General features: G+C 37.4%; 2 protein-coding genes across 2 annotated transcripts; both read right to left on the bottom strand.

Moving 5' to 3' along the window:
• Positions 1-7,515: 7,515 nt before the first annotated feature.
• Positions 7,516-8,525, bottom strand: LOC124229046 (olfactory receptor 5A1-like). Its single transcript, XM_046644169.1, is given in 2 exon segments — positions 7,516-7,874; positions 7,877-8,525. Coding segments are annotated over 2 exon segments (996 nt in total). The 5' UTR covers positions 8,514-8,525.
• Positions 8,526-19,354: 10,829 nt separating this feature from the next.
• Positions 19,355-20,311, bottom strand: LOC124228644 (olfactory receptor 5A1-like). Its single transcript, XM_046643224.1, has one exon. It carries the CDS (start codon positions 20,297-20,299, stop codon positions 19,355-19,357), a length of 945 nt encoding a protein of 314 aa, XP_046499180.1. The 5' UTR covers positions 20,300-20,311.
• Between the last annotated feature and the right edge of the window lie 5,189 nt (positions 20,312-25,500).

The following is a 25,500-nucleotide window of genomic DNA, read 5'->3' as shown; positions in this document are numbered from 1 at the left end:
AAATAGGTCATTCTTGACTTTGGTAACCCTCATAAGAACAATTACCAACTATTCACAGACAGGACATCATTGCAAAAATCCTAAAACATGAGGATGAGGCTGAAGCACCTCCACTAACCACAGAGAACAAGAAGAACCACATTAAAAGGGTAAAGGAGAAGCTGTACTCTGACTCCATTGCCCCTCACCCTGCTGGCACAGTGCCACACCAAGAATACTCTCTTGTCCTATGGTTTCTTCAGCAAGCTAAACAACCTAGAAGACATAGATAAATTACAAGAAACATACAACCTAGAAAAACTGAATCAGGAAGAAACAGAAAATCTGAACAGACAAATAACAATTAAGGAGATTGAATCATTAATCAACAGCCTCCCAACAAAGAAAAACCCAGGACCAGATGGTTTTATGGTGAGTCTGTCAAATATTTAAAGAAGAATTAAGACCAGTCTTTCTCAAACTCTTCCAAAAAACTGAAGATGAAGAACCACTTCTAAATTCACTTATAAGACCAGCACTGACACCAAAGACAGATAAGGACACTGCAAGAAAAGAAAACTACAGGCCAATATTCCTGATGAATACAGATTTCAAAATTCTCAAAAAATACTAAATGATAAAAACTCTCAATAAATTAGGTATACAAGGAACTAAATGCAACATAATTAAGGCCCTATCAACAAGCCAACATCTAACATCATACTAAATAGTGGATGATCAAAAGCATTTTTCTAAGATCAGGAAGAAGACAAAGTTGGCCATTCTCAAGATTCCTATTCAAGATAGTACTTGGTCAGAGCCAGTGCAACTGGGTCAAAAAATAATAATAAAAGTCATCAGAATTGGAAATAAAGAATTGAAATTGTGTCTATAAGCAGATGACATGATTTTATCTACAGAAAATCATAAAAACTTCACCGAAAACCTGTTAGATCTAATCCATCAATTTAATAAAGTTGCAGGATACAAACTAAGCATTCTAGATATTAACACAAATTGTCTGAAAAAGAAATAAATAAGATAATCTCATTCACAACAGCATCAAAAAACAAAATACTTAGCAATAAATTTAACCAAGAAGGTTAAAGTTCTCGTCACTGAACACTATAAGACATTGACAAAAGAAATTGAAAAAGACACAAGTAAATGGAAAGGTATCCCATGTTCATGGATTTGAAGAATTAATATTATTAAAATATCCATACTACCCAAAGCCATCGATATATTCAATGCAGTCTCTACCAAGATTCCAGTGACATTTTTCACAGAAATAGAACATACAATCCTAAAATTTTTGTGGAAATACAAAAGGCCCTGAACAGACAAAGCAATCCTGAGAAAGAAGAATAAAGCTGTCAAAGAGGCATTACGCTTCCTGATTTCAAACTATATTACAAAGCCATAGTAATCAAAGCAGTATGGTACTAGCATAGAAACAGACACTTAGACCAATGGAACAGAATCAAGAGCCTGGAAATAAAACTGTGGGTATATGATCAACTAACATTTGAAAAGAGAGCGTGAAATACTCAATGGAAAAAATACAGTCTCTTCAATAAACGGGTTTGGGAAAATTGGATATTCACATGCACACAATGAAACTAGACACCAATCTTACACCACTCACAAAAATAAACTCAAAAAGAATTAAAGACTTAAATGTCAGACCAGTAACCATAAAACTCCTAGAAGAAAACATAGAGAAAATTCTTCTGATCATGTATTGGAAAAGACTTTTTTCAATATTACACCTAAAGCACAAGCAAAAAAATTAAAAATAATCAAGAAGGATTATATGAAAATAAAAAAACATCTGCACAGCAAAAGAAACGATAAGCTAATGAAAAGGTAATCTACAGAATGGGAGAAAATATTTGTAATCACGTATCTCATAAGGGGTTAATATCCACAATGCATAAGGAACTCATACAATTCAACAGCAAATAAATAATCCAATTAAAATTTTGGTATAGGACCTGAATAGATATTTTTATGAAGAAGACATCCAAACTAACAACAGATATGTGAAAATGTGTTCAGCATCACTAATCATCAAGGAATTGAAATCAAAACCACAATAAGATATCAACTCACATCTGTTAGAGTGGCTATCATCAAAAAAGACAAGAGATAAAACTACAGGTAAGAATGTAGAGAAAAAGGAACCGTATGAACTGCTGTGAGAATGTAAACTAGTATAGTTACTGTGGAAAATAATGTGGATTTTCCTCAAAAAATTAAAAATAAACCTATCATATGATCCAGCAATTCCATCCTGGGTATATATCCAACGGAAATGAAATCACTGTCCCAAAAAGATACCTGAACTCCCATGTTCAATGCAGTATTATCTATAATAGCCAGGACGTGGATACACTCTAAGTGTCCATCAACAGATGAATGGACAAAGAAATCATATAATAAATGTAAAAATAATATAAACAACATGTGTATGTATAATTATGTATAAGTAACATAAATAATATGTATAATAAGAGAATATTATTCAGGCATAAAAAAGAAGGAAATCCTGGCATTTGCAACAATCTGGATAGACATTGAAGGAATTGTGCTGAGATTAATCAGACAGAGAAAGACAAGTACCATATGATCTATTTGAATGTGGAGTATAAAAAAAAATAATAACCTCATAGAAGCAAAGATAAGATTTGTGGTTGCCAGATGCAGAGGGTAGAAAGTGGAGGAATTGAGTGAATGTGGCCTAAAGGTACATATCTCCAGTTATAAGACAAATAATTTCTGGCAATATAACATACAGCAAGATGACTTGGTTAACAATATTGTATTGTATATTTGAAAGTGCTAAGAGAATAGATGACAAAAGTTCTCATCACAGGGAAGAATACTGTGACTATGTGGGGTGATGGGTGTTTAATCTTATTGTGGTAATCATTTTACGATATTTACATATATCAAATCATTGTGTTGTACACCTTAAACTTATGCAACGTTATATATCAATTACATCTCACTAAAACTGGAAAAAAAATTTAGTTCTGATACTCTCTCACTCTATGAACTGGTCCTAGTCACTTAAACACACTAGGTATGATTTACTTTTAACAAAGTGAGGACGACAAGAGCCTCTAAACCATAAGGTTAATGGGAGGCTTTTATTAGGAAATTCGTGCCAATGTTCAGCACATAATCTGGTACACACTAATTTTTCAATAGATGTTGGCTGTTATTATCATTGACTGCTTACAGATAACCATGAATGATGGCTATATCCGTGAATAGGAATGCTAGGTGCGATAGAGTTGTACGGGTTAATTTGGGGAAATTTCTGAGACATCATCAGCTCTGTAGACAATCGGACATCATTACCTCTGGTCAGGTATAGATTCAGACCTAGTGCGCAGGCAAGCTAAACCACCTGGAGCCATGCAGACACAAACCACATAAATGATTTCTACTTAGTTTGCTTTGATTCATGTACACTTGGGTCAGTTGACAACTACCATCAAGCTATGATGAGCTTTGATGTCGAGAAAGATTTTTGTTTCATTTGCGCTATGGTTTTATGAGTGTCAAAATTTTTCTGTTTACTCTTAAATAGACTGTTGCTAATATAATTTATCAGCTATTTATCCCAGATGCATTACATTCAATGAAAACATTTTGAAAGTATAAACTCTCATGCACAACATCCCTGAAACAACAACATAATTGATCAATTTGGTGAAAATAAGTCAAACTTTTGATCAAATAATTGTACTAAAATTCTTCACTTTCTTACTAACATTCTGGTAACAAAGGCAGCCATGACTAAATGTATTCTATGTAGCTCATCATTCACAGAAAACTGTGAGGAGTTGTGGATTGTTTCACTTGTTCATGAGAAAATTGATCCTAAAAGTGTATGATTTTATAATTTGGTAAGCTAGAGGAAAAGAAAAAAAACATTCTGAATATACTCACTCTCTCTGGTTAATTTTTTGCGTGTGTTCACCATCTGCCAAGGCAGTTTGTAGAAGAAAAAATGATTGATGTAAATTTTGGTTGGAGATATTACTGTGGGGATACAGCTAACCAAAACTCCTTCTAAATATGATCTACTAAGGACATGACAATTTGCAATTTTGTGCAGGATATAAAATCAGGTTAAGAAAGCCAGGAATGTTGCTGAATGACGAACAACATAGTAAAGAAGGATAAAAGAAACAGTCCCACCAACACTACCTGTTCATCTTGTGGGTCATCTCTAATACCTGGGTCACCAGTGCTAGTGTCTCCAGACCCATAGGGTCTTCAAAGATGACAATGGATGGTTATTTGGAGTATTTCAAAAGACGAATAGAATTGTACGTGAAAACTTTGTCATATCATCATGAAATGACCAGCTTGGCTTTTGCTGCTACTCAGAAATTATGAATCAAAGTTATATACTGAAATAGAAACCAAATTAATAATTATGCAAAAGCACAATCCCCAAGGGAAAATTAAATTAAAAAGATTCATGGAATAGATAAAGTTGGGAAACAGACAAATATGTTTTACCTTAGTTAAGTCCCCTGTAATTCACAATTTAATATTTTGATTGAGTGCTCAATTATTAACTTCTGTAGTGTGTAGGCTTTATAGACATTATCTCATTGGATTCTAGATGATTCTATTGTCCCCAATTTATAAGTAACAAACAGAAATTAACAGATTTCAAGATCATATACTTAAGAATTTGAGAACTAGAACTGAACATCCACTCCTCACCAGAGTAATACCTAATATTTTTGTTTTGAAGTTATTATTTTGATTGAGGGTCAGGGAAATTGGGTAAGGAAAAAGAGAACCTGAGAAAGGGCCCTAAGTGGAGGGTGCATAAATGAGGGAGAGGGAAGAATTCGAGAATGAAAGAGACTGAGGACCATAACCCTTGCTCCACAAATGTCCTACTGGAATTATTACACGGCTATTGAAATAGCACAGAATTCACTGTTTTCTGTAAATCTTGTCCTCTCATCTTGACATAGATCCCCCAGGAAGACAGAGTTCTTGCCAAAGGGTGAAGTCACTTATTTATTATCCATAGGAATTTTCCAGGCGGACCAGATTGCATTCAAAGATGAGTGATTTGGGCCATGAAATTGGCTGTCCACTCAGAGCCAAAGAGATGCCCACCACTGGGGTTCCTCTTAATGTGTTGTTAGGTGAGAGATGAAAGGAGAAGACAATTATAGGGAGAAAACCCTCCAGATACCTGCTCTCTGGAGTTATGGTGATCACGGAGTTTTTTCTGTGCTAATTTCATGCCCCACTTTGCCATGTCCCTTCAGATTCAATTCAGCACTTCCCCATGGTCCTCTTATGGTCTCAAGATTGACGTAGCTTTTTTTTTTTTTTAACAACCTAGGAGTCATTTGAGTAGGAAAGGACATAGTGATAACATAGTCTAATATCATCAATTTCCAGGTGAGGATTTGAAGCCAATTGATCTAAAGGATTTGTCCAAGGTGACACAACTGGCTGGCAATAGAGCCTAATAATAAGTTAGGTATGTGGACACTTCCTTGTTTACAAAACTCTTTGATTTCAGATAGATACATACATACATATTCTCAAATATTTGACCTGAATCAATCATCTTAGCAGGTCCCTGAGGCAGATATGGCATGATTTCCTATGCATAGGTGAGGAAATCAAGGCAATAAGGAATACAATAAAACTAATTCGTATCAGAGTCACGACTTATTGTGATTAATGCCTTGGGCACTGTTATCAGCCAATCTGGGTGGAATTCCAGGTTTCCACTTACTGGTTGAGCAAATTAACCTCTCGAAGCCACAGCCTTATCACCTATTAAATGGGGCTGATCATAGTTGCTACTTCACAGAGTAGCTTTTTATAGAATCAAATTAGATAATGCTTATAAATCACTTATCAGAATGTGAAGTACACAGCATGTCTTCTATTAAGAATAGGCTTAATTTATGTGTTCTGAATTGGAATTCCTTTCAACATATTATGCTGCATTATTAAGCATTCATTAAGAATATCTATTTAAGATCATTCCCACAAACTTGTTTGTCTTTTTTTGTTTAGATGGAACTCATCTACCTTGCTGTTACTAGGGATACAGAGATGTTTTTGGAATGTCTCATTCTTTGTTTCATCTACTTCAGCTATCATTAATTCTAGAGAGAGGAGTGGGTGGGGCAATGAGTTAATTATTTAACTCTTGCTAATAGGTTAGTAGTCATATATCCCCCTGGTAAGAACTGTAATAATTTAATCTTTTAAATTGAACAGGCCCTTAAGATGGTTTTAAAAATACAACATCAAAGTGTAGAATTTGGGTGCCATGGATAAGCAATGGAGGACATTTTTATGTCACTAAGAACCATTTGTGCTCCACACATGACACTTCATGAGATTCAAGATGGATTGTTGCTACACTGAGAAGAATGTGGCAGACCACAATATGCCCAAAGGTTCTATCTGTAAAAGGGGAATAATTCCTCATCAACCAACTGCACGTGTTAATAGAAACGAATCACTTCTATGCAATGTAACCGTATGAAGTTGAAAGTATTGTATAAATACTAATATAATACGTATGAAGATTAGTACTTAAACTCTTTCCTGAAAAAAATATTTCTTCTTAAATTTTCTTTAAGTTCTTTTGGTTGGACTCTGAGTTTCCATGGTACCCTCAAGTCTGGTGTCTCTGCTGCTCCCTGGTCAAACTTAAGGCCTGGGAATCTCTGAGAGGCTCAGAGCACTGGGACTTAGACCCTGTCGCCCACACTCACGATGAAAGCCTTCATTTCTGAGGTCTTATATGGTCTCTGGGAAGCTACCTTGGAGTATGCTCCAGGCCACCTATGCCCAGAAGTTGATGACTTTGACTTCTTTCTAGTCTCTGAGAATCTCCCCAACTCTTGACGTGAAAAGTGCCCCTTCTATCTACCATTCCTTTCTCCAATTTTTTTTTCATAATTCACTTCACAAGGACACTCAAGGAGTAGGATAGAGGGAATAAGATTATTTGAGAATAAAGCTAGATTATCTTTCTCCTTCTTCTCTCCTCTCATCTCCTCTTTCTCTTTCTCTCTCTGACTTTTTCTCTCTTTCCATTTCTCTTTTTTCTGTGTCCCTCCCTCTCACACCCTCTGCCTTTGGGATGAAATTATAAAAGTATTCATTTTAAAATTACTCTTAATTTTCACATCTTTAATTTTATACATGATTTTGTTTTATTGTAATCAAAACATAAATAAATACCTAGTTAAAAATAAATAAAAGACATTTTAAGAATTGTAGAGGAAAGACCTATTTGAGTGGCTTCCTAGGTCTTCTCATTTATCTACATATAATATCAATCAGAACTTCTAATCTCGAAACACTGTTTTACCTGCCTAGGTCTAATCATGGAAAAAGACCTTTTAAACTGAATTCAATGTTGCTGACACTGCATTAGGCAGATCACTTGGTGGTGGCAGCTAAACATAATGGCATTAAGACATGAGAAGCCAAGTTTTCACTTCTTCTCTCTACCTAGCTTTCTTGTAACCTATAAAAGGTCACTTGCATATTTTTACCCTTGTCTTCCTTATGGAGGAAATAATATGCCTTCTTTACTACCCTCATCAAGGCCTCTTTGATCTCCTTGTTCCTCAGACTATAGATAAAAGGGTTTAACATTGGGATGAGGATAACATAGAACACTGACAGAACCTTGTTCTGCTTTGTGGAGTAGCTAGAGCTAGGATGCAGGTACACAGAGAAGCCCATGCCATAGAAGATTGCCACAACAGCCAGGTGGGAGGCACAGGTATTGAAGGCCTTGGCACTACCTTTTATGGAGGATATTTTCAGGATGGAAGTTGCAATAAAACCATAGGATAAGAGGATGAAAGGAAGGAAGTGAATCCAATAAAAATAGATTCCAGAAAAAGAATCATTTGGCTCATGAAGGGATTGGAGCAAGACAAGGAAATAATCTGGGTTATGTCACAGAAGAAATTTGGAATGATATTGTGCCCACAAAAGTAGAGATGAAAGCAAGAAACTGTTTGAATTAAGCTACCGAGGAAACCACTCCCATAGGCTCCAGCAACCATCTTCTGACAGAGGTCAGGATCCATGATGGCTGAGTACTGCAGAGGCCTACCAATAGCAACATATCTGTCATAGGCCATTACGGCCAACAGGCAGCACTCAGCCTGCGCCATCCAGGACCCAACAAAGTACTGGGTGGCACAAGCAATGAACGAAATTGTTTTTTCATCTTTTAAGAAGTCTGAAAGCATCCTTGGGCTGATGGAAGAAGAATAGCAGATGTCTATAAATGACAGGAAACTGAGAAAAAAGTACATAGGTGTGTGCAGGTGGGAGTCCATCCTGATAAGGAGGATGAGACCAAGGTTCCAGATTATGGTCAGAAGGTAGATCCCTAGGAAGATTGGAAAGAGGATAAGTTGCAGCTCTTTTTCATCTGACAGTCCCAGGAGAACAAACATGGCCACAGAAGTATGATTTCTATCCTCTTTCATGGACCTGCTCAGTACTATCTGCTGAGAAAAAGATGAGAGAAGGAAATGTTTTCATCCTCAAAAAGCAAAAGAAGACACTATTTTTTTCCAGTGATGCTACTGAGTGTGTATACATCTTCAATCATGAATGTCAAGTTAATCTGTGTTTCATGTATAATCAAGAAACTTCACTAAAAACTTCTCTTAGTTAAATATTGTCATTCTCTTTGGGGACAAAAGACAGTAAACAGGCACCATTAGTACATTATCTACTAAAATGTCTTGATTTCATGTTTTTCTGTTCCAGATTTTAAAAATATAGGAGGGGTCAGCCCGGTGGTGCAGCGGTTAAGTTTGCACATTAAGCTTCAGTGGCCCAGGGTTCGCCAGTTCAGATCCCAGGTGTGGACACGGCAGCGTTTGGCAAAAGCCATGCTGTGGTAGGCGTCCCACGTATAAAGTGGAGGAAGATAGGCATGGATGTTAGCTCAGGGCCAGTCTTCCTCAGCAAAAGGAGGATTGGCAGTAGTTAGCTCAGGGCTAATCTTCCTCAAAAAAAATAGGAGACTTAGACATATAGTAAAACAGAAAAACACTGTCATCTCTCTATATGGTGAAACAGAACGATTCTGCCAAGGCATGGCTCTGACATTTATTCGGTGATTGAAGAAGCCACTGAATCCTGTGAGCCTCATACGTCAAATAAGGATGATGAAATACATGCTCTTTAAAATCTCCTTGAGAACTAATGTTCAATTAATCTGTAATCAGGGAGTGTGGACATTTCTATAGCTGTCTTTCTGCATTCATACAGCCTTGAAAGATATAAGAATAATGCAATGGGATGGTGGGACGAGTCACACACCAAGAAGCAGCTTGGAAATGGATGTGACTTACTCTTATTAACGATGCTAAGAAAGATACTGAGAAATTAGGTAAGAAAGATTGAAAGAGCCATTATGCTCTTTTCCTCAGAGGTGTATTTTTCTTTCCTCAGTATAGAAATACTTATGAGTTAAATTATCTAGGACAGTGATTTCTGATCTTCTTTGAGTCAGAGATATTTTTGAAACTCTTTTGGAAATTCTGGACCATCTACCAAGCAAACTGCAGCTACTTACCGCCTTTGCACATGGTTTTGTTAGATTCTCAGTCACCCTCCATTCTATTCATGGTTCCTAGGTTAAAGACTTCTCCTACAAAATAAACTGACTTTAACTCATGTAAAGGTTAGGATGCTTAGGCAGTGGATATGGGGATTAGGAAACTGAGGCAGGATTTCTGGAAGTTCTTCCTCCTTTTCTCTTTGGAGCCAGTCCAGGGAAAGTAAGCACTAAGTCCTCAGGCCAAATGGTAAATAACCAAAATAATGTTTTTGCCTTAGGTACTGAATGCCCTCTTCAAGATGCTGTAGTTGTCATCTCTCCAGATGGTCATAGAACAACTACCAACACAAACACATTTTTATTTAGATGAACTCAAACTAGAAAGAAAATAATAGAAAGCTGTGAAAGGTAGAAAATAGATGCCAAATACAGCCTAAGAGTTGTATATGGTTAAAAGTAGAAGTCTTAGAGATTTCCCTGGAAGTAGGCTGTGACATTAATGGAATAAACTGCGTTTGTGAACTACAAATATTTGTCAGCATTAGCTACCCAGAGTGTCTTTCTTTTCCCCAACTATTTCTCAGCCTCCTAATTCCAAAAATGAATGAAAAGAGAAAATACCCATAGAAGCATAAGACTATAGCCTGAGAAGTAAGGTGGACAGTTTCATTCCCCAAAATCAGAACAATCATTGCTTCATAGTCCCTTGAACATGTTTTGAAAACAGTTGATTTATGCACTGTTTTGAAAATAATTCTGAAGGAATGAAGTTATTAATTAGAGAAGAAATTTAAGATTAGTAGTCAATACGGGAGGAGAAATGGTAACAGACAGATATGTGTAATTCATCCCAGACTTAGATGTGGTTATGTCCACAGTAAGACTGAATGGGGAGAGAATTTTGCGAGAACAGAGGAGACAATCACATTCTTCATTATCGTTACCATCATCATCATGACCAATAATCATGACAACAAAAAGATTTATTGAGCAACTGCAATATATACTGTTCTTCTTGCAATCACGGAGACATTCACAGCTTCCTCTAATGTTCATTCAATCAATATGGTAGCCTAAGTCTGGTGTGCTCCTACTAAACAAAGCTAATACTCTTAACATTGTCTCTAGATTTCTATTAATATTTCTATTATATGCCTCTGGAACCCCAGTTAGCTGTATCTTGAATCTTCTTGCTCTACTTTCCACATCACTGAAACATCCATTGTTTGGATTCCTCTACTGTGCTCTGTTTAATTTTTAAAGATCTCTATTCCAGTAAATTAGTTCTCTCATAAATTGTGCTTGTGGGCTGTTTAACTCCTCCATTGAATTTCAGATTTCAATCATAACATTTTGTTTTCTCTCTAAAGGTTTCACATTGTTCTTTATCCACATGGTCAGCTTGGAAAGTCTCATATTGTTTTATCTTACTTTCAATAATATCCTTTATTTAAACTTTTAAAATGTACTTATTGAAATAATTATTAGCTAATAATATAAATACATAGTTTTCCAAATTGCACTCCATAGTTTGATATTGTTTCTTACTCTTGCTCAAGTGCCTTGTTTAATTGCGTGATGAGTAATTTTTTTTATCTTAAACAATGTTCCCTTAAAATTTATCTGTGGGAAACATTGATGCTTCAGTTTAAAATGTGTTCCCTCAGAAATGATTTACATTACTTCTGTCAGATACCTTAGGGACAACACCAAGCCAGAATTCCTTTAAACAAAAATTTTGACTTGATGTTTTTTGATGTTATAATATTCACATCAAATAGACTGCATATCTACATAAGTAGATAGATAAGATTAAAAATTATCAGGGAAAGGAGTGATATCAGCATCTTAGCACTGAAAAGACATTCCTCCTTTTTCTCCTGCTTTAGTAACAATGAATTAGAAGTCATCCACAAACAAAAGTACCTTTGTGGGAGTTGTAGTATCCAGCACCAAATGCCAAGAGACCAGGAGGAATCTGCCCACCTGTGAACCAGTAACAGGCAAACAGACTTCAGTATGGGCTACAAAGTCAGCAGGATCAGTGTGAGCCTGCCCCAACCCATCTTGGTCAGGGTTGAGCAAAGGCTAGAGATGATTTGAGCGCCACCCATGAATGAGAGAGACTTTGCAGAAGGTCGCACTTCCTGAGAGAGGATTCCAGCACACAATTGGAGCTGAAGAAAAATACGAATTTGTTTACAGTGAAGACAATGAAAGGAGATTTCTCAGCACCACCTTTCCCAAGGCAACACTGCAGAAGTTAAACAATTCGTCGTGGCAAACTCTCCTGCAGGGGAAAAAGAACAGTCACTGAGTACCCAGGATACCACAGTTGTGCTAGATGCATTCAGAAACCTCTTTATCCCTAGAAGTACCTAGACTACTGAACAAGTAATCCATGACTGGAGAGAGAGAGGAGATCAGGAAAGGGATCAAAAAAACATATATCAAAGGTATTAATGAAGTATAGTTCCCTATTTCAGCAGGAAGTCCACCAAGGAGCCACTAAGAGTACCACAACAGAAGATCTCCTGACCAGATGCACGAGAAACCCCAGCCTCCCAGTCTTAAACCCACACCTCTCCCCACCCTGCCACTAGCTTCTTGTGCATATTCTTGAGAGCAGCAGTGAGAGCAAATCTCGTAAACTGAGTTCTCTCAGAAAGAGAGATCAGGGTCTCTGGGCAAGGGAGAAACCACAAACAGGAGCTCTAGAGCCACATTCTGGAAAACTAAATAGAGGTTTCCAATAGTGAGACTGGTTAGGTGGTAAGAACCAGAGAAAATACAATAGCTTAAGAATTCTACAACAAGAGGGAACGAGAAGAGTGGAACATGTGTACCCATACAAAGGCAGAGGAAAACTCACCTATAAAATCACAAAAGATGGCATACCCCATCTGAGGCAATTAGTAAAGATTTAAGGAGATGTCTGCTACTTCAAATACTAAAGCAGCAATACAAACCTACAAGAAACATGAATTATCAAGAAAATATGTCATCACCTAAAGAGAACAATAATTCTCAAAGTACAAAGCTGAAAGGCACAGAATTTTGCAACCTGGCTGATAAAGATTTTTAAAACAGCTGTTTAAAACAACCACAAGAAAACTCGGAAAAACAATTGAATGACATAAGGGAGGAAAAATGAGCAAAATGAGATACTCACCAAAGAGATAAAAATTATAAAAAGGAACCAAACAGGAATTCAGGATCTGAGGCGTTCAATGAATGAAATGAAAAATGCAATAGAGAGCATCTGCAGTAGAGTAGAGCAGATGAAAAATGAAAAAGTGAGCTACAGGACAGGGAGTTTGAAATAACCCAGTCAGTGCTGAGCAAAGAAAAAAGAATGAGAAATAACAAAGAAAGCCTACGTAATCTATGGGATTCCATCAAAACCAAATTAGAATAATAGACGTTAAAAATTAGAAAAGACAGAGAAGGTGGCAAAAATTTTATTTAAATAAATAATCCTGAGAACTTCCAAAACCTGGGAGAGATTTAAACATCTAAGTTCAGAAAGCTAACAGATAACTCCATTATCTCATGAAAAAAGAGCTTCTCCAAGACACATTATAATAATGCTATCAAAAATCAAAGATAAAGAGAGAATCCTTAAAAAAAAAAGGAGAGAGAGACTATAACCTAAATATGAATCTTCACTAAGCTATCAGCAGTTTTCAAGCACACATCCTACAGGTCAGGAGAGAGTAGAATGACACAGTCAGTACTGAAAGAAAAACTGAAAGCCAAGAATACTCTATCCCACAAAGTTACACTTCAGATACGAGTATGACTAAAGACTTTCCTAGAAACACAAAAGCTGAGGCTGTTCATCACCACTAGACCTGCCTTGGAAAAAATGCTGTAAGAAGTTTTTTCAGCTGAAACGAAAAGACATTAGTCAGTGACATTAAAACATCTGAAAGTATACAACACAGTAATAAAGGGAAATACACTATCAGGCTTAAAAAGATTCTTATTCTGTACTTGGGTGGTGTGTAAACCACTTAACTATACTTTAAAATGTTAAAAGTGAAGAGTGTTAAAATAATTGTAGCTACTATGATTTGTTAAACAATACATGTGAAAAGAAATAATGGCATACACAACATAAAAGGGGAGAATAGACAGGTACGGCTTTTGTAGACTAAGTTAAGTTACTATAAGCTAAAAATGGACTGCCCTCCCTATGAGATGTTTATATAAGACTTATGATAAGCACAAAGCAAAAACTTGGATTAGATTCACAAAACACAAAGAAAGAGAAAATAGAGCATACGACCCAAGAAAATCACCAATGTACTATGGTACACAGAAACAGAGGGGAAAAGAAACAACTAAAATAAAAACCAACCAGAAAACTATGAATAAGATTGCATTAGTAAGTCCTCAAATATCAATAATCACTCCAAATGTAAATGGATTGAATTCACCAATCAACAGGCAGAGTGCTGGATGGATTAAAAAGCAAGACCCAACTATATGCTGCCTACAAGAGACTCACTACAGCTTTAAGACACACATAGGCTCACAGTGAAGGGATGGAAAAGACACTTTATGCAAGGAGAAAGCAAAATGAAGCAGAAATAGCTACATTCATATCAGACAAAAACACTTTAAGCCAAACACAGAAACAAGGACAAAAAAGATCACTATATAACAATACAGAGGTCAAGTCATCAAGATGATAAATGTAAATATATATGCATTCAAAATCAGAGCAATAAAGTATATTAATCAAATATGAACAGACCTGAAAAGAGATTTAGACACCATACAATAATTATAGGGATTTTAATACCCATCTTTTAGCAATGGGTAGTTCATCCAGACAGAAAATCAACAAAGGAAATGTTGGACTTAAAACACACATTAGATGAAATGGACCTAAGACATTTATAGAACATTCCATCCAATAGCAGCAGAATACATGCACTCCTCAAGTTCACACAGAATATTTCCAGAATACATCATATGATAGAACACAAAACATGTCTTACAAAGTTTAAGATTGAAATCATACCAAGTATCTCTTCTGACAACATTGATATGAAACTAGAAATAAAGAAGAAGAAAGCTGCAAAATGTATACATATGTGTAAACTAAACAACACACTCCTGAACAACCATTGAGTCAAATGAGAAATCAAACAGGAAATCAAAAAACATCTTGAAACTAATTGAAATGGAAACATAATACACCACAACCAATGGGATGCTACAAAAGCATTTCTGAGAGGGAATTTTATAGTGATAAATGCATATATTAAGCATATAGAAGAATCTCTAATAACAACCTAACATTATGTCTCAGGGACTAAAAAAGAACAAACTAAGCCCAAAGTGAGTAGAAGGAAGGAAATAACAAAGGTCAGAGTGGAAGTAAATAAGTTACATACCAAAAAAACAATAGAATCAATCAATGAAGTTAAGAGCTAGTTTTCCATATGACAAAAAGAATTGACAAATCCTTAGACTAAGAAATAAAGTCAAAAGTCTCAAAATCAGAAACGAAACAGGAGACATTACAAGCAATACTGCAGAAATATGTAAGATTATAAGGAACTACTATGAACAATCATATGCCAACAAATTGAATAATCTAGAAGAAATGGAGAACTTCCTAGAAATATACAAGCTATCAAGAATGAATCAGGAAGACACAGAAAATTTGAATAGAACAAAGACAAATAAGGAGATTGAATCAGTAAACAAAAACCTCCTAACACAGAAACCCACAGAAGCAGATATCTTCCCTGGCAAATTATACCAAATATTTACAGAATAATTAGTGCCAATCCTTCTCAAACACTTTCAAAAACAGGAAGGAATACTTCTAATGGAATTTTAGGAGGTCAATATCACCCTGACACCAAAGCCAGATAAGGACACCACAGGAAAAAAAAGAAAAAAACTATAGGCCAATATCCATCCTAAATATAGATGCAAATATAGTCAGGAAATATTAGCAAATCAAATTCAACCACACAGGAAAAGGATTATATACTATGACCAACTGGGATTTATCCATGGGATGGAAGGATAGTTCAACATGCACAAATCAATAAATGTGACACACCACATTACTAGAATGAAAGATAAAAATCACATGGTCATCTCATAGATGCAGAAAAAGCATAGGATAAAATACAACATCCTTTCATGATTAAAACCCCCAAAAACTGGAAATAGAAAGACAATACCTTAACATAACAAATGCCATCAAAAACAAACCCACAGCTAATGTTATACTCAATGTGAAAAACAAACTTTTTCCTCTAACATCAGGAACAAGACAAGGGTGCTCACTCTCACCACTCTCATTCAACATAGTACTGACAGTCTTAACCAGAACAAAAAGGCTAGATAAAGAAATATGAGAAGAGGTTAAGAATGAGAGATAACATAAACCTCATAAAACTTATGAGGACCATAAATCTTACTCCATGTTGGTCTTACTGGAAGAATCACATGGATATTGGGATAACACAGAATCCACTGTTTTCTATAAATCTTGCCCTCTCACCTTGACCTAGATCCCTCAGGATAACAAGAGTTCTTGCCAAAGTTGAAATTCCTTATTCTTTTCAAAAGAATTATTCAGGTGTGCCCTATTGCACTCCAGGATGGGCGCTTTTGGCCATGACATTGGTTGTCCACTCACAGCCAAAGAGATGCCCACAACTGGAGATCCTCTTAAATGTATTATTAAGGCAGAAGTGAGAGGAGAAAAGACAATTATAGGGAGAAAACTCTCCAGGTACCTGCCTTCTGGTGTCATGGTTGTCATCAAGATGATTTCCCTGCTAATTTCACATCCCACTTTGCCATGTCCCTTCTGACTCAATTCCCCACTTCCCCATGGTCCTATTATGACCTCGTAATTATAGCTTTTCTTTTAATGAACTTAGATTTCTTTGAGCTGGAAGGGACCGAGAGAGCACCTAGTTTAATACCATCATTTTCAAGGTGAGGATTGAAGCCAGAGGTGCTAAGACATTTACCAAAGATGACACAACTGGCTAACAATACAGCTTAAAAACAATAAATTAGATATTTGGACACTTCCCTGTTCACAAATTGATTCCATTTTAAATATGCACACTTTCTCAACTCCCTGACCTGAATCAATTATCACAGCAGCCCTGGGTGGCTGACACAGCATGATTTCCTATGCATAAGTGAGGATATAGGAGCAACAAGGAATACAATGAAACTAATTCATGACAGAGTCACAGATCATTGAGGTTAATACCATGGGCACTGGTATCAGCTAATTGGGTTGAATTCCAGCTTTCCACATCCTTGCTGTGTGTTCCTGAGCAAATTAACCTCTTCAAACCTCACTATTATCACCTTAAAAATGGGGCTTATAGTATGAGCTACTTGATGGAGCAGTTCTTCATAAAATCAAATTATACAATGCTTATGAAGCACTTATCAGAGCGTGAAGTAAACAGCATGCCTTCCCTTTAAGTAGGTGCAATTTAGGGGCTGGCATGGTGCTGCAGTGGTTAAGTTCATGTGCTCCTCTTTGGCAGCCTGGGGTTTGCAGACCCAGAACCTGGGTGCAGACACACACACAGTTTATCAAGCCATGCTGTGGCAGGCATCCCACATATAAAGTAGAGGAAGATGGACACAGATGTTAGCTCAGGGCCAATCCTCCTCAGGGAAAAAGAGGAAGATTAGAGGAGGATGTTAGCTCAGGGCTAATCTTCACCAAAAAAAAAAAAAAAGTAGGTGAAATTTATGTGTTCTGAATTGGAGTTCTTTCCAATATATTATGCTGCATTACTAATTCTTCATTAAAAATATCTACTGGGGCTGGCCCTGTTTTGCAGCGGTTAAGTTCGCACATTCCACTTCGGCAGCCTGGGGTTCGCCAGTTCGGATCCCGGGTGTGGACATATGCACCACTTGGCAAGCCATGCTGTGGCAGGCATCCCACGTATAAAGTAGGGGAAGATGGGCATGAATTTAGTTCAGGGCCAGTCTTCCTCGGCAAAAAAGAGGAGGATAGGCAGCAGATGTTAGCTCAGGGCTAATCTTCCTCACAAAAGAAAAAAATATCTACTTAAGATCATTCCCACGAACTTTTGGTTTTAGTGTTTTGGTTTTTGGTTTTTTAATGGAGCTCATCTACCCTGCCATTACTAGGGATACAGAGATGTTTTAGAAAGGTCCCCATTCATGTTGGATCTACTTCAGCTAATCTTACTTCTAAGGAGAAAGGGATGGATGGGATAATGAGTTAATTATTTGATTTAACTCTTACCAATTGGTTAATAGTTATGTATTCACTCTGATAAAAACTGTGTTGTGAATATTTTCAACGAACAGATTCGTAAGATAGTTTTAAATATATAACACCTAAGGTATAGAAATTGGGCACCATGGCAAAGCAATAAATGACATGTTTCTGATCAGTAAAAACAATTTATGTTCCACATCTGATACTTAGTGAGCTTCAAGACGGATTCTTGCTACCCTGGGAAGAACAAGGCAGACCACAATATACCCAAAAGTTCTATCTGTAAAATGGGGATAATTTCCCACTTGCCAAGTGCACATAATAATAGAACAAAAATCACATCTATGCAATGTAACTAGTGAAGTGTAATATGTTGTGTATACACTACTGTAGTATGTATGAAGCTTAGTCTATAAACTCTTGTCTGAAAAATATCTCTTTTTAAAATTTTCTTTAAATTCTCTTGGTTAGACTTTGAGTCTCCATGGTACCCTCATACAGGCTGTCTCTACTGCTCGCTGATCATACTTAAGGACTTGGAATTCCTAGGGGGCTCACATCTCTGGGACTCAGACTGTGAGTCCCTAGACATAACATGACAGCCTTCGTTTCTGAGTCTTTCGCTGTCCCTGGGAAGCTACCATGGAGCATGCTTCAGGCCACCTGTGCCCAGAAATTGATGACTTTGACTTCTTTCTAGCCTCTGAGAATCTCCCCAACTCTTAACCTGAAAAGTGCCCCTCCTTTCTACTATTCCTTTCTCCCATCTGTTTTTCACAACTCACTTCATAAGGAGTTTCAAGGAGTAAGATGGAGGGAACAAAGTTATTGTGGAATAAAGACAGATCAATCTTTTCCCCTCTCCTCTTCTTTTGTCTCCTCTCCTCCCTTCCCCTTCCCTTCTCTCTGTTCACTTTTTCACTCTCTCTTTCTTTTCCCTCTGTGTGTGTGTCTCTCTCTCTATTTCTCTTTCTACCTATCTCTTTCTGTGTTCCTCTTTCTCACACTGACTTTCTCGCTCTGTGTTTGGAACTCAGATGATAAGGTATTCTTTTTTAAATTATTGTTAACTTATACATATGTGATTTTATAAGTAATTTTATTTCTATTTAAATATAAAAAGTGCTTAACAACCAAAAATAAATAAAGGACATTTTAAAAATTGTAGAGGAAAGAACCATGCATGACTTCCTAGGTCTTGTCATTTATCTACATATAATATCTATCAGAACCTCTGTTGTCCAAACATCAGATTTTATCTACCTGAGCCTAGTTATGTAAATAAGCCTTTTAAATGCAGTTCAATGCAGATGACACTGCCTCAGACAGATCACTTGGTGGTGGCAGCTAAACATAATGGCACCAGGAACCCAGAAGCCAGGTTGTCACATCTTCTCTCTACTTAGCTATTTTTGCGACATACAAAATGTTATTTACATATTCTTATCCCTCTTTTCCTTATAGGGAAAATAACACCTGCACAAATATTGTTCTTACTGAAGTAAATGTGTGGTCCTCTTTATCACCCTCTGGAAGGCCTCTTTGATCTCCTTGTTCCTCAGACTATAGATAAGAGGGTTTAACATGGGGATGAGGGTAACATAGAACACTGACAGCACCTTGTTCTGCTTCTTGGAGTGAGTAGAACTAGGGTGCATGTACACCAAGAGGCCTGTGCCATAGAAGATTGCTTCTACTAACAGGTGAGAGGCACAGGTATTGAAGGCCTTGGCACTACCTTTGATAGAGGATATTTTCAGGATGGAAGCTGCAATGAAACCATTGGATAAGAGTATAACAAGGAAAGAACCAAATCCAACAAAAAAAGTTATGAGAAAAAGAATCATTTGACTGATGAAGGGATTGGAGCAAGACAAGGATATGATGTGGGTTATGTCACAGAAGAAATTTGGAATGATATTGGGCCCACAGTAGTAGAGATGAAAGCAAGGGATTATTTCAGCTAAGCTACTAAGGAAACCACTCCCATAGGCCCCAGCAATCATCTTCTGACAGAGGCCAGGAGCCATGACCGCTGAGTACTGCAGAGGCCTACCAATAGCAACATATCTGTCATAGGCCATGGCAGCCAAGAGACAGCACTCCATCAGACACATCCAGCACCCAACAAAATACTGGGTGGCACAAGCAATGAATGAAATCGTTTTTTCTTCTTTTAAGAAGTCTGAAAGCATCCTTGGGCTGGTGGAAGAAGAATAGCAGATGTCTATAAATGACAGGAAACTGAGAAAAAAGTACATAGGTGTGCGCAGGTGGGAGTCCATCCTGATTAGGATGATAAGACCCATGTTCCAGATGAGAATCACAAGGTAGATCCCTAGGAAGATTGGAAAGAGGATAGGCTGCACACCTTTTTCATCTGAGAGTCCCAGGAGAGCAAACATGTTGACAGAGGTACGATTTCTATCCCCTTCCATGGACCTGCTTGGTGACAGCTGCTGAGAAAACGATGAGAGAAGGAAATGGTTTTATTCTCAAAAAACACAAAGAAATACTCTTCATTTCTTTCCAGTCATGCAGCTGACTAGATATACATCTTAAATCATCAATGTTGGGTTAATCTTTTTGTTCCATGTATAATCACCAAACTTAACTGAAAAATTTTCTTTCATAAGTACAGTCATTCTCTTTGGGGCAAAAGACAGTAATGAACATCATTGGTACATTATCTCCTAAAATGTCTTAATTTCATGTTTTACCATTTCAGGTTTTACAAATATATGAGAAGTGGAAATAGATTAAATTAGGAAAATACTGTCCTCCCTCTATATGGTAAAACAGAATGATTCTGATCAGCCACGCCTGTGAAATTAATTCAGTGCTTGAAAAAGCCCCTGAATCATGCTGGACCTCATAGTCAATTGAGGATAGTAAAATAGATACTCTTTAAAATCCCTTTGGGAACTAATATTCAATTAATCTGCAGTCAGAGAGGGTAGACAATTCTATAACTGCATTTCTGGTTTCATAGAGCCTGGAGAGAAATAAGAATAATGCAATGGGATGGTAGGAAGAGTCACGCACCAAGAAATAGCTTGGAGCTCGATGTGACTTCAACTTAATGGCTCTATGAAGTCTCCTGAGAAGTTAGACAAGACCAGGTTGTAAAAGCCTGGTCATTATATGCCCATCCTTGCCAGTGCAGATTTTTATTACCTCAGATCAGAGATACTTATGAGTTAAACTGTCTAGAACAATGATTCTTGATCATCTTTGAGTCAGTGATACTTTAAAAATCTGTTGGAAACTCTGGAACCTTTACACAGCAAATTACCACCACTTAACACCTTGCATATGGTTTTGTTGGATTCTCAATCATCCTGGATTTTATTATTGATTCCTAGGTTCGAGTCTTCTCCTATGAAGTAGAGTAACTTGAACTCATGTAAGGGTTAGAACGCTTAGGCAATGGGCATGGGGACTAGGAAACAGAGGCAGGATTTCTGGAAGTTCTTTCTCTTTTTCTCTTTGGAGCCAGTTCAAGGAAGGCAAGAACTAAGTCTTCAGGCCAAATGGTAAATAAGCAAAACAATATTTTTGCACTAGGCTCTGTATGCCCTCTTCAAGATGAAATAGCTGTCTTCTCTCTAGATGGTCGTTAGGACATGTCCCAATGCAAACACATTTTTTATTCAGATGAACCACACTAGAAATAAAATCATGGGAGCCATGAAAGGTAGAAAATAGATGTTAAATGTAGCCCAGATTTTCCATATACGGGTAAAAGTAGAAGTCTTGGAGACTTCCCTGGAGAAAGGCTATGATATTAATGGAATAAGCTATGTGTATGAACTACAAATAAATACAGCATTAGCCGTCCAGAATGTCTTCCTCCCTCCCAGCCATTTACCAGCCTCCTAGTTGCAAAAGTGAATGGAAAGAGAAAATCACCATGGAAGCATGAGGTATAGCCTGAGAAACAATGTAAAAGTGTTCATTTCCCAAAATCAGATCAATCATTGCTTCTGGGGGCACCGTTTCGAGAAGAAATCTGAAGGAATGAAGACATTAATTAGAAAAGAAAGTCAAGATGTCTGCCATCAGTACAGAAGGAGAAATGGTAGCAGACAAACTATGCATTTACCATCTCAGACTTAGGTGTGATTCTGTCCACATGGAAACTGAATGGAAGGAGAATTTTGTGAGAACAGAGCAGAAAATTGCATTCTTCATCATCAACCTAACCAATAATCATGAAAACAAAATGATTTATTGAGCAGCTACAGCATGTACTGTTCTTCTCTTTCTACTCACAGATGTATTCACAGCTTCCTCTGATGTCCATTCGTTCAACATGGTAACCATAACCCTCATATGCTGTCTACTAAACACAGATACTCCTCTGAAAATTGCCTCTACATTTCTATTATATGTCTCTGGAACCCCAATTAGATGTACACCATTGGATCTACTTGCTCTACCTGCTACATCACTGAAACATTCATTATTTGTATTGCTCTACTCTGTTCTGTTTAATTTTTACAAATCTTTCTTCCAATAAATTCATTCTATCATAAGTTGTGCTGATTGGCTATTTAACTCACTCATTAATTTCAAATTTCAATCGCATTTTTTTTCTCTTGAGATTTTCCATTTTGTTCTTCCCAAATGGTCAGTTTTGATAGTCTCTTGTTGTTTCTTCATACTTTCCACAGCATCCTTTATTTAAATGTATTCAACATACTTATTGAAGTTATTATCTAATAATTTAAATACATATATTTGCAAATCTGATTCCATGGTTTAAGGATATTTCTGACTCTTACCAAAGGCGCCCTGTTTATTAGTAGTCTTAGTGAATTTTTTATCTTAAGTTCATATTTCTTTAAAATTTATCTGTAGGAATCATTGATGCTTGTGTTTAAAATTTGTTTCTTCAGAAATGGTTTATATCACTTCTGTCAGATTCCAGGGGTAAAATATCAATCCAGAATCCCTTGAAACAAAAATTTTGACTTGGTGGTGTTTTTTTTTTTGAAAGATTTTTTTTTTCCTTTTTTCTCCCCAAAGCCCCCCAGTACATAGTTGTATATTCTTAGTTGTGGGTCCTTCCAGCCGTGGCATGTGGGATACCACCTCAGCGTGGTTTGATGAGCAGTGCCATGTCTGCGCCCAGGATTCGAACCAACGAAACACTGGGCCGCCTGCAGCGGAGCGCGCGAACTTAACCACTCGGCCACAGGGCCAGCCCCTGACTTGGTGTTTTTTTGACAACACAATAGTGATAATATTTAGGCTGCAATCTACATAATTAGATGGATGAGAGTAAAAATTATAAAGACAAAGGCTGATAGCAGCATTACAGTGACTAAAGACATCCCCCATTATTGTCCTGCTTTAGTAATAAAGAATTGGACATCCAACCATGAACAAAAGAGCCTGTGTGGAAGTTGTAGTAACCAGCACCAAATGCAAAGGGATCCAGGAGGAATCTCACCCACCTGTGCATCCAGTAATAAGCAGACAGACTTTGGTATGGGCTAGAGAGCCAGCAGGAGCCCACAAACCTGCCCCAAACCATCTTGGCCATGGTCAGGTAAGCCTGGAGAGTGCACACTTGGGCAGACAACTGTGAATGAGAGAGATTTTGTGTAAGGCAAGTCTTCTGGAGATGTGATTCCAGCACATTACTGGAGCAGAAAAAAGGTGTGAGTTTGGTCACAGTAAAGATAGGCAAAGGAGATTTCCTGGCACCACCAGCTTCAAGGCAACACTGCAGAAGATGAACTACTCAGCAGTGGCAAACTGTCCTGCCAGAGAAAAACAGCAGTGAGTTAGTGCCCAGGCTACTCCAGCAGGGCTGGACACAGCTGGAGAACCCGGTTCTCTCTAGAGGTATGTCGACTACAGGGGTGGATAGATCATGAGTGGAGGGAGAACTGACATTAGGTAAGAGAGAAGATACTAATATCAAAGGGAATTAGAGGGGCACAGGGGCTCAGAATTTCAGCAGGAAGTCTACCCATGAGCCTCAAGGGGTACCTCAGCAAAGGATCTCCCCTCCAGATCCACTGGAACCCCCAACCACCCAGTGTTAAACCCATATCCCCCTACACTCTGCAACTAGCTCTTTGTGCACATTCCTGTGACAGCAAATCTGGTAAATTGAGTCATCTCAAAAGAACAGATCTGTTTTGTGGACAAGGGAGAAATCACAAACATGAGCTGGAGTGCCACCTTCTGGAAAACAAAAAAAAAGTTTCCAGTACCACCTGGTAAATGGTAACAACTAAAAACACAGTATCTTAAGAATTTGGCCACAAGAGGGAGGAAGAAGAGTGGAGCAGATGACCCCATACAAAGGCAGAGAAGACTGGAGACCCCTTACTTACACTACTCAGAAAACTTAACTTGAAATGAATTAAAGATTTAAACATCAGACCTAAAACCATAAAACACTTAGAAGAAGAAATATAGGAAAAGCTCCTTGACATCGATCTTGCAATGATTTTTTGGATTTGACACCAAAAGGACAAGCAACACAAGCAAAAATCACCAAGTGGGACTACATCAAAGTGAAAAGTTTCTACAAAGCAAAAGAAACAACTGAAAAACTGAAAGGCAACCTACAGAATGGGAGAAAACAGTTGCAATCCATATATCAGATATGAGGTTATTATTTAATACATTTAGAGAAATTTTTCAGCTCAGTAACAAATATCAAGCAACCTGATTAAAAAATAAGCAGTGGGGCTGGCCCCGTGGCCGAGTGGTTAAGTTCGAGCGCTCCGCTGCAGGCGGCCCAGTGTTTCGTCGGTTCGAATCCTGGGCGCGGACATGGCGCTGCTCGTCGGACCACGCTGAGGCGGCGTCCCACATGCCACGGCTAGAGGAACCCACAACGAAGAATACACAACTATGTACCGGGGGGCTTTGGGGAGAAAAAGGAAAAATAAAATCTTTAAAAAAAAAAATAAGCAGTGGAACTAAATTGACATCTTTTCTAAAGAAGACGTTCAATAGCCAAAAGGAACATATAAAGATGCTCAATATCATTAATCATCATGGAAATACAAATCAAAACCATGATGAGATATCAACTCACACCTGTTAGAATGGCTATCATCAAGAAGACAAGAGAGAACAAGTGTAGGCAAGGATGTGGAGATAAGGGAACCATCACACATTGTTGTGGGAATGTAAACTGATTCAGCCACTGTGGAATAAAATATGGAGTTTCCTCAAAAAAATAGCAATAGAACTACCTTATGATCCAGCAATTGCACTGCTGGGTATATATAAATGAAATAAACAACAGATATCCCATGTTTATTGCAGCATTATTCAGAAAAGCCAAGATATGCAAACACCCTAAGTGTCCGTCAATGCATGAATGGATAAAGAAGATGTTACACACACACACACACACACACACAATGTAATATTACTGATTCATGAGAAAGAAGGCAACCCTGCCATTTGCAGGAACATGGAAGGAACATAAAGGCATTATCCTAAGTGAGATCAGTCAGATAGAGTAAGAGAAAACTGTATGATATCACTTATGTGCGGATTTTAAAAGAGCTGAACTTGTAAAAGCAAATAGAATGGTGGTTACCAGATACTAGGGGTGGGGGAATTGGAGATACATTCTGTAAGGGTACAAACTTGTAACTAC

The sequence above is a fragment of the Equus quagga genome, chromosome 17, assembly GCF_021613505.1.
Source record: "Equus quagga isolate Etosha38 chromosome 17, UCLA_HA_Equagga_1.0, whole genome shotgun sequence".
In the NCBI taxonomy this organism is placed as follows: Eukaryota; Metazoa; Chordata; class Mammalia; order Perissodactyla; family Equidae; genus Equus; species Equus quagga.
This window is presented reverse-complemented; position numbering and strand designations above follow the sequence as displayed.

Bases quoted from the DNA above. Each gene is read 5' to 3' on its own strand.
- LOC124228644 (XM_046643224.1), bottom strand. From the start codon at position 20,299: ATGGAAGGGGATAGAAATCGTACCTCTGTCAACATGTTTGCTCTCCTG.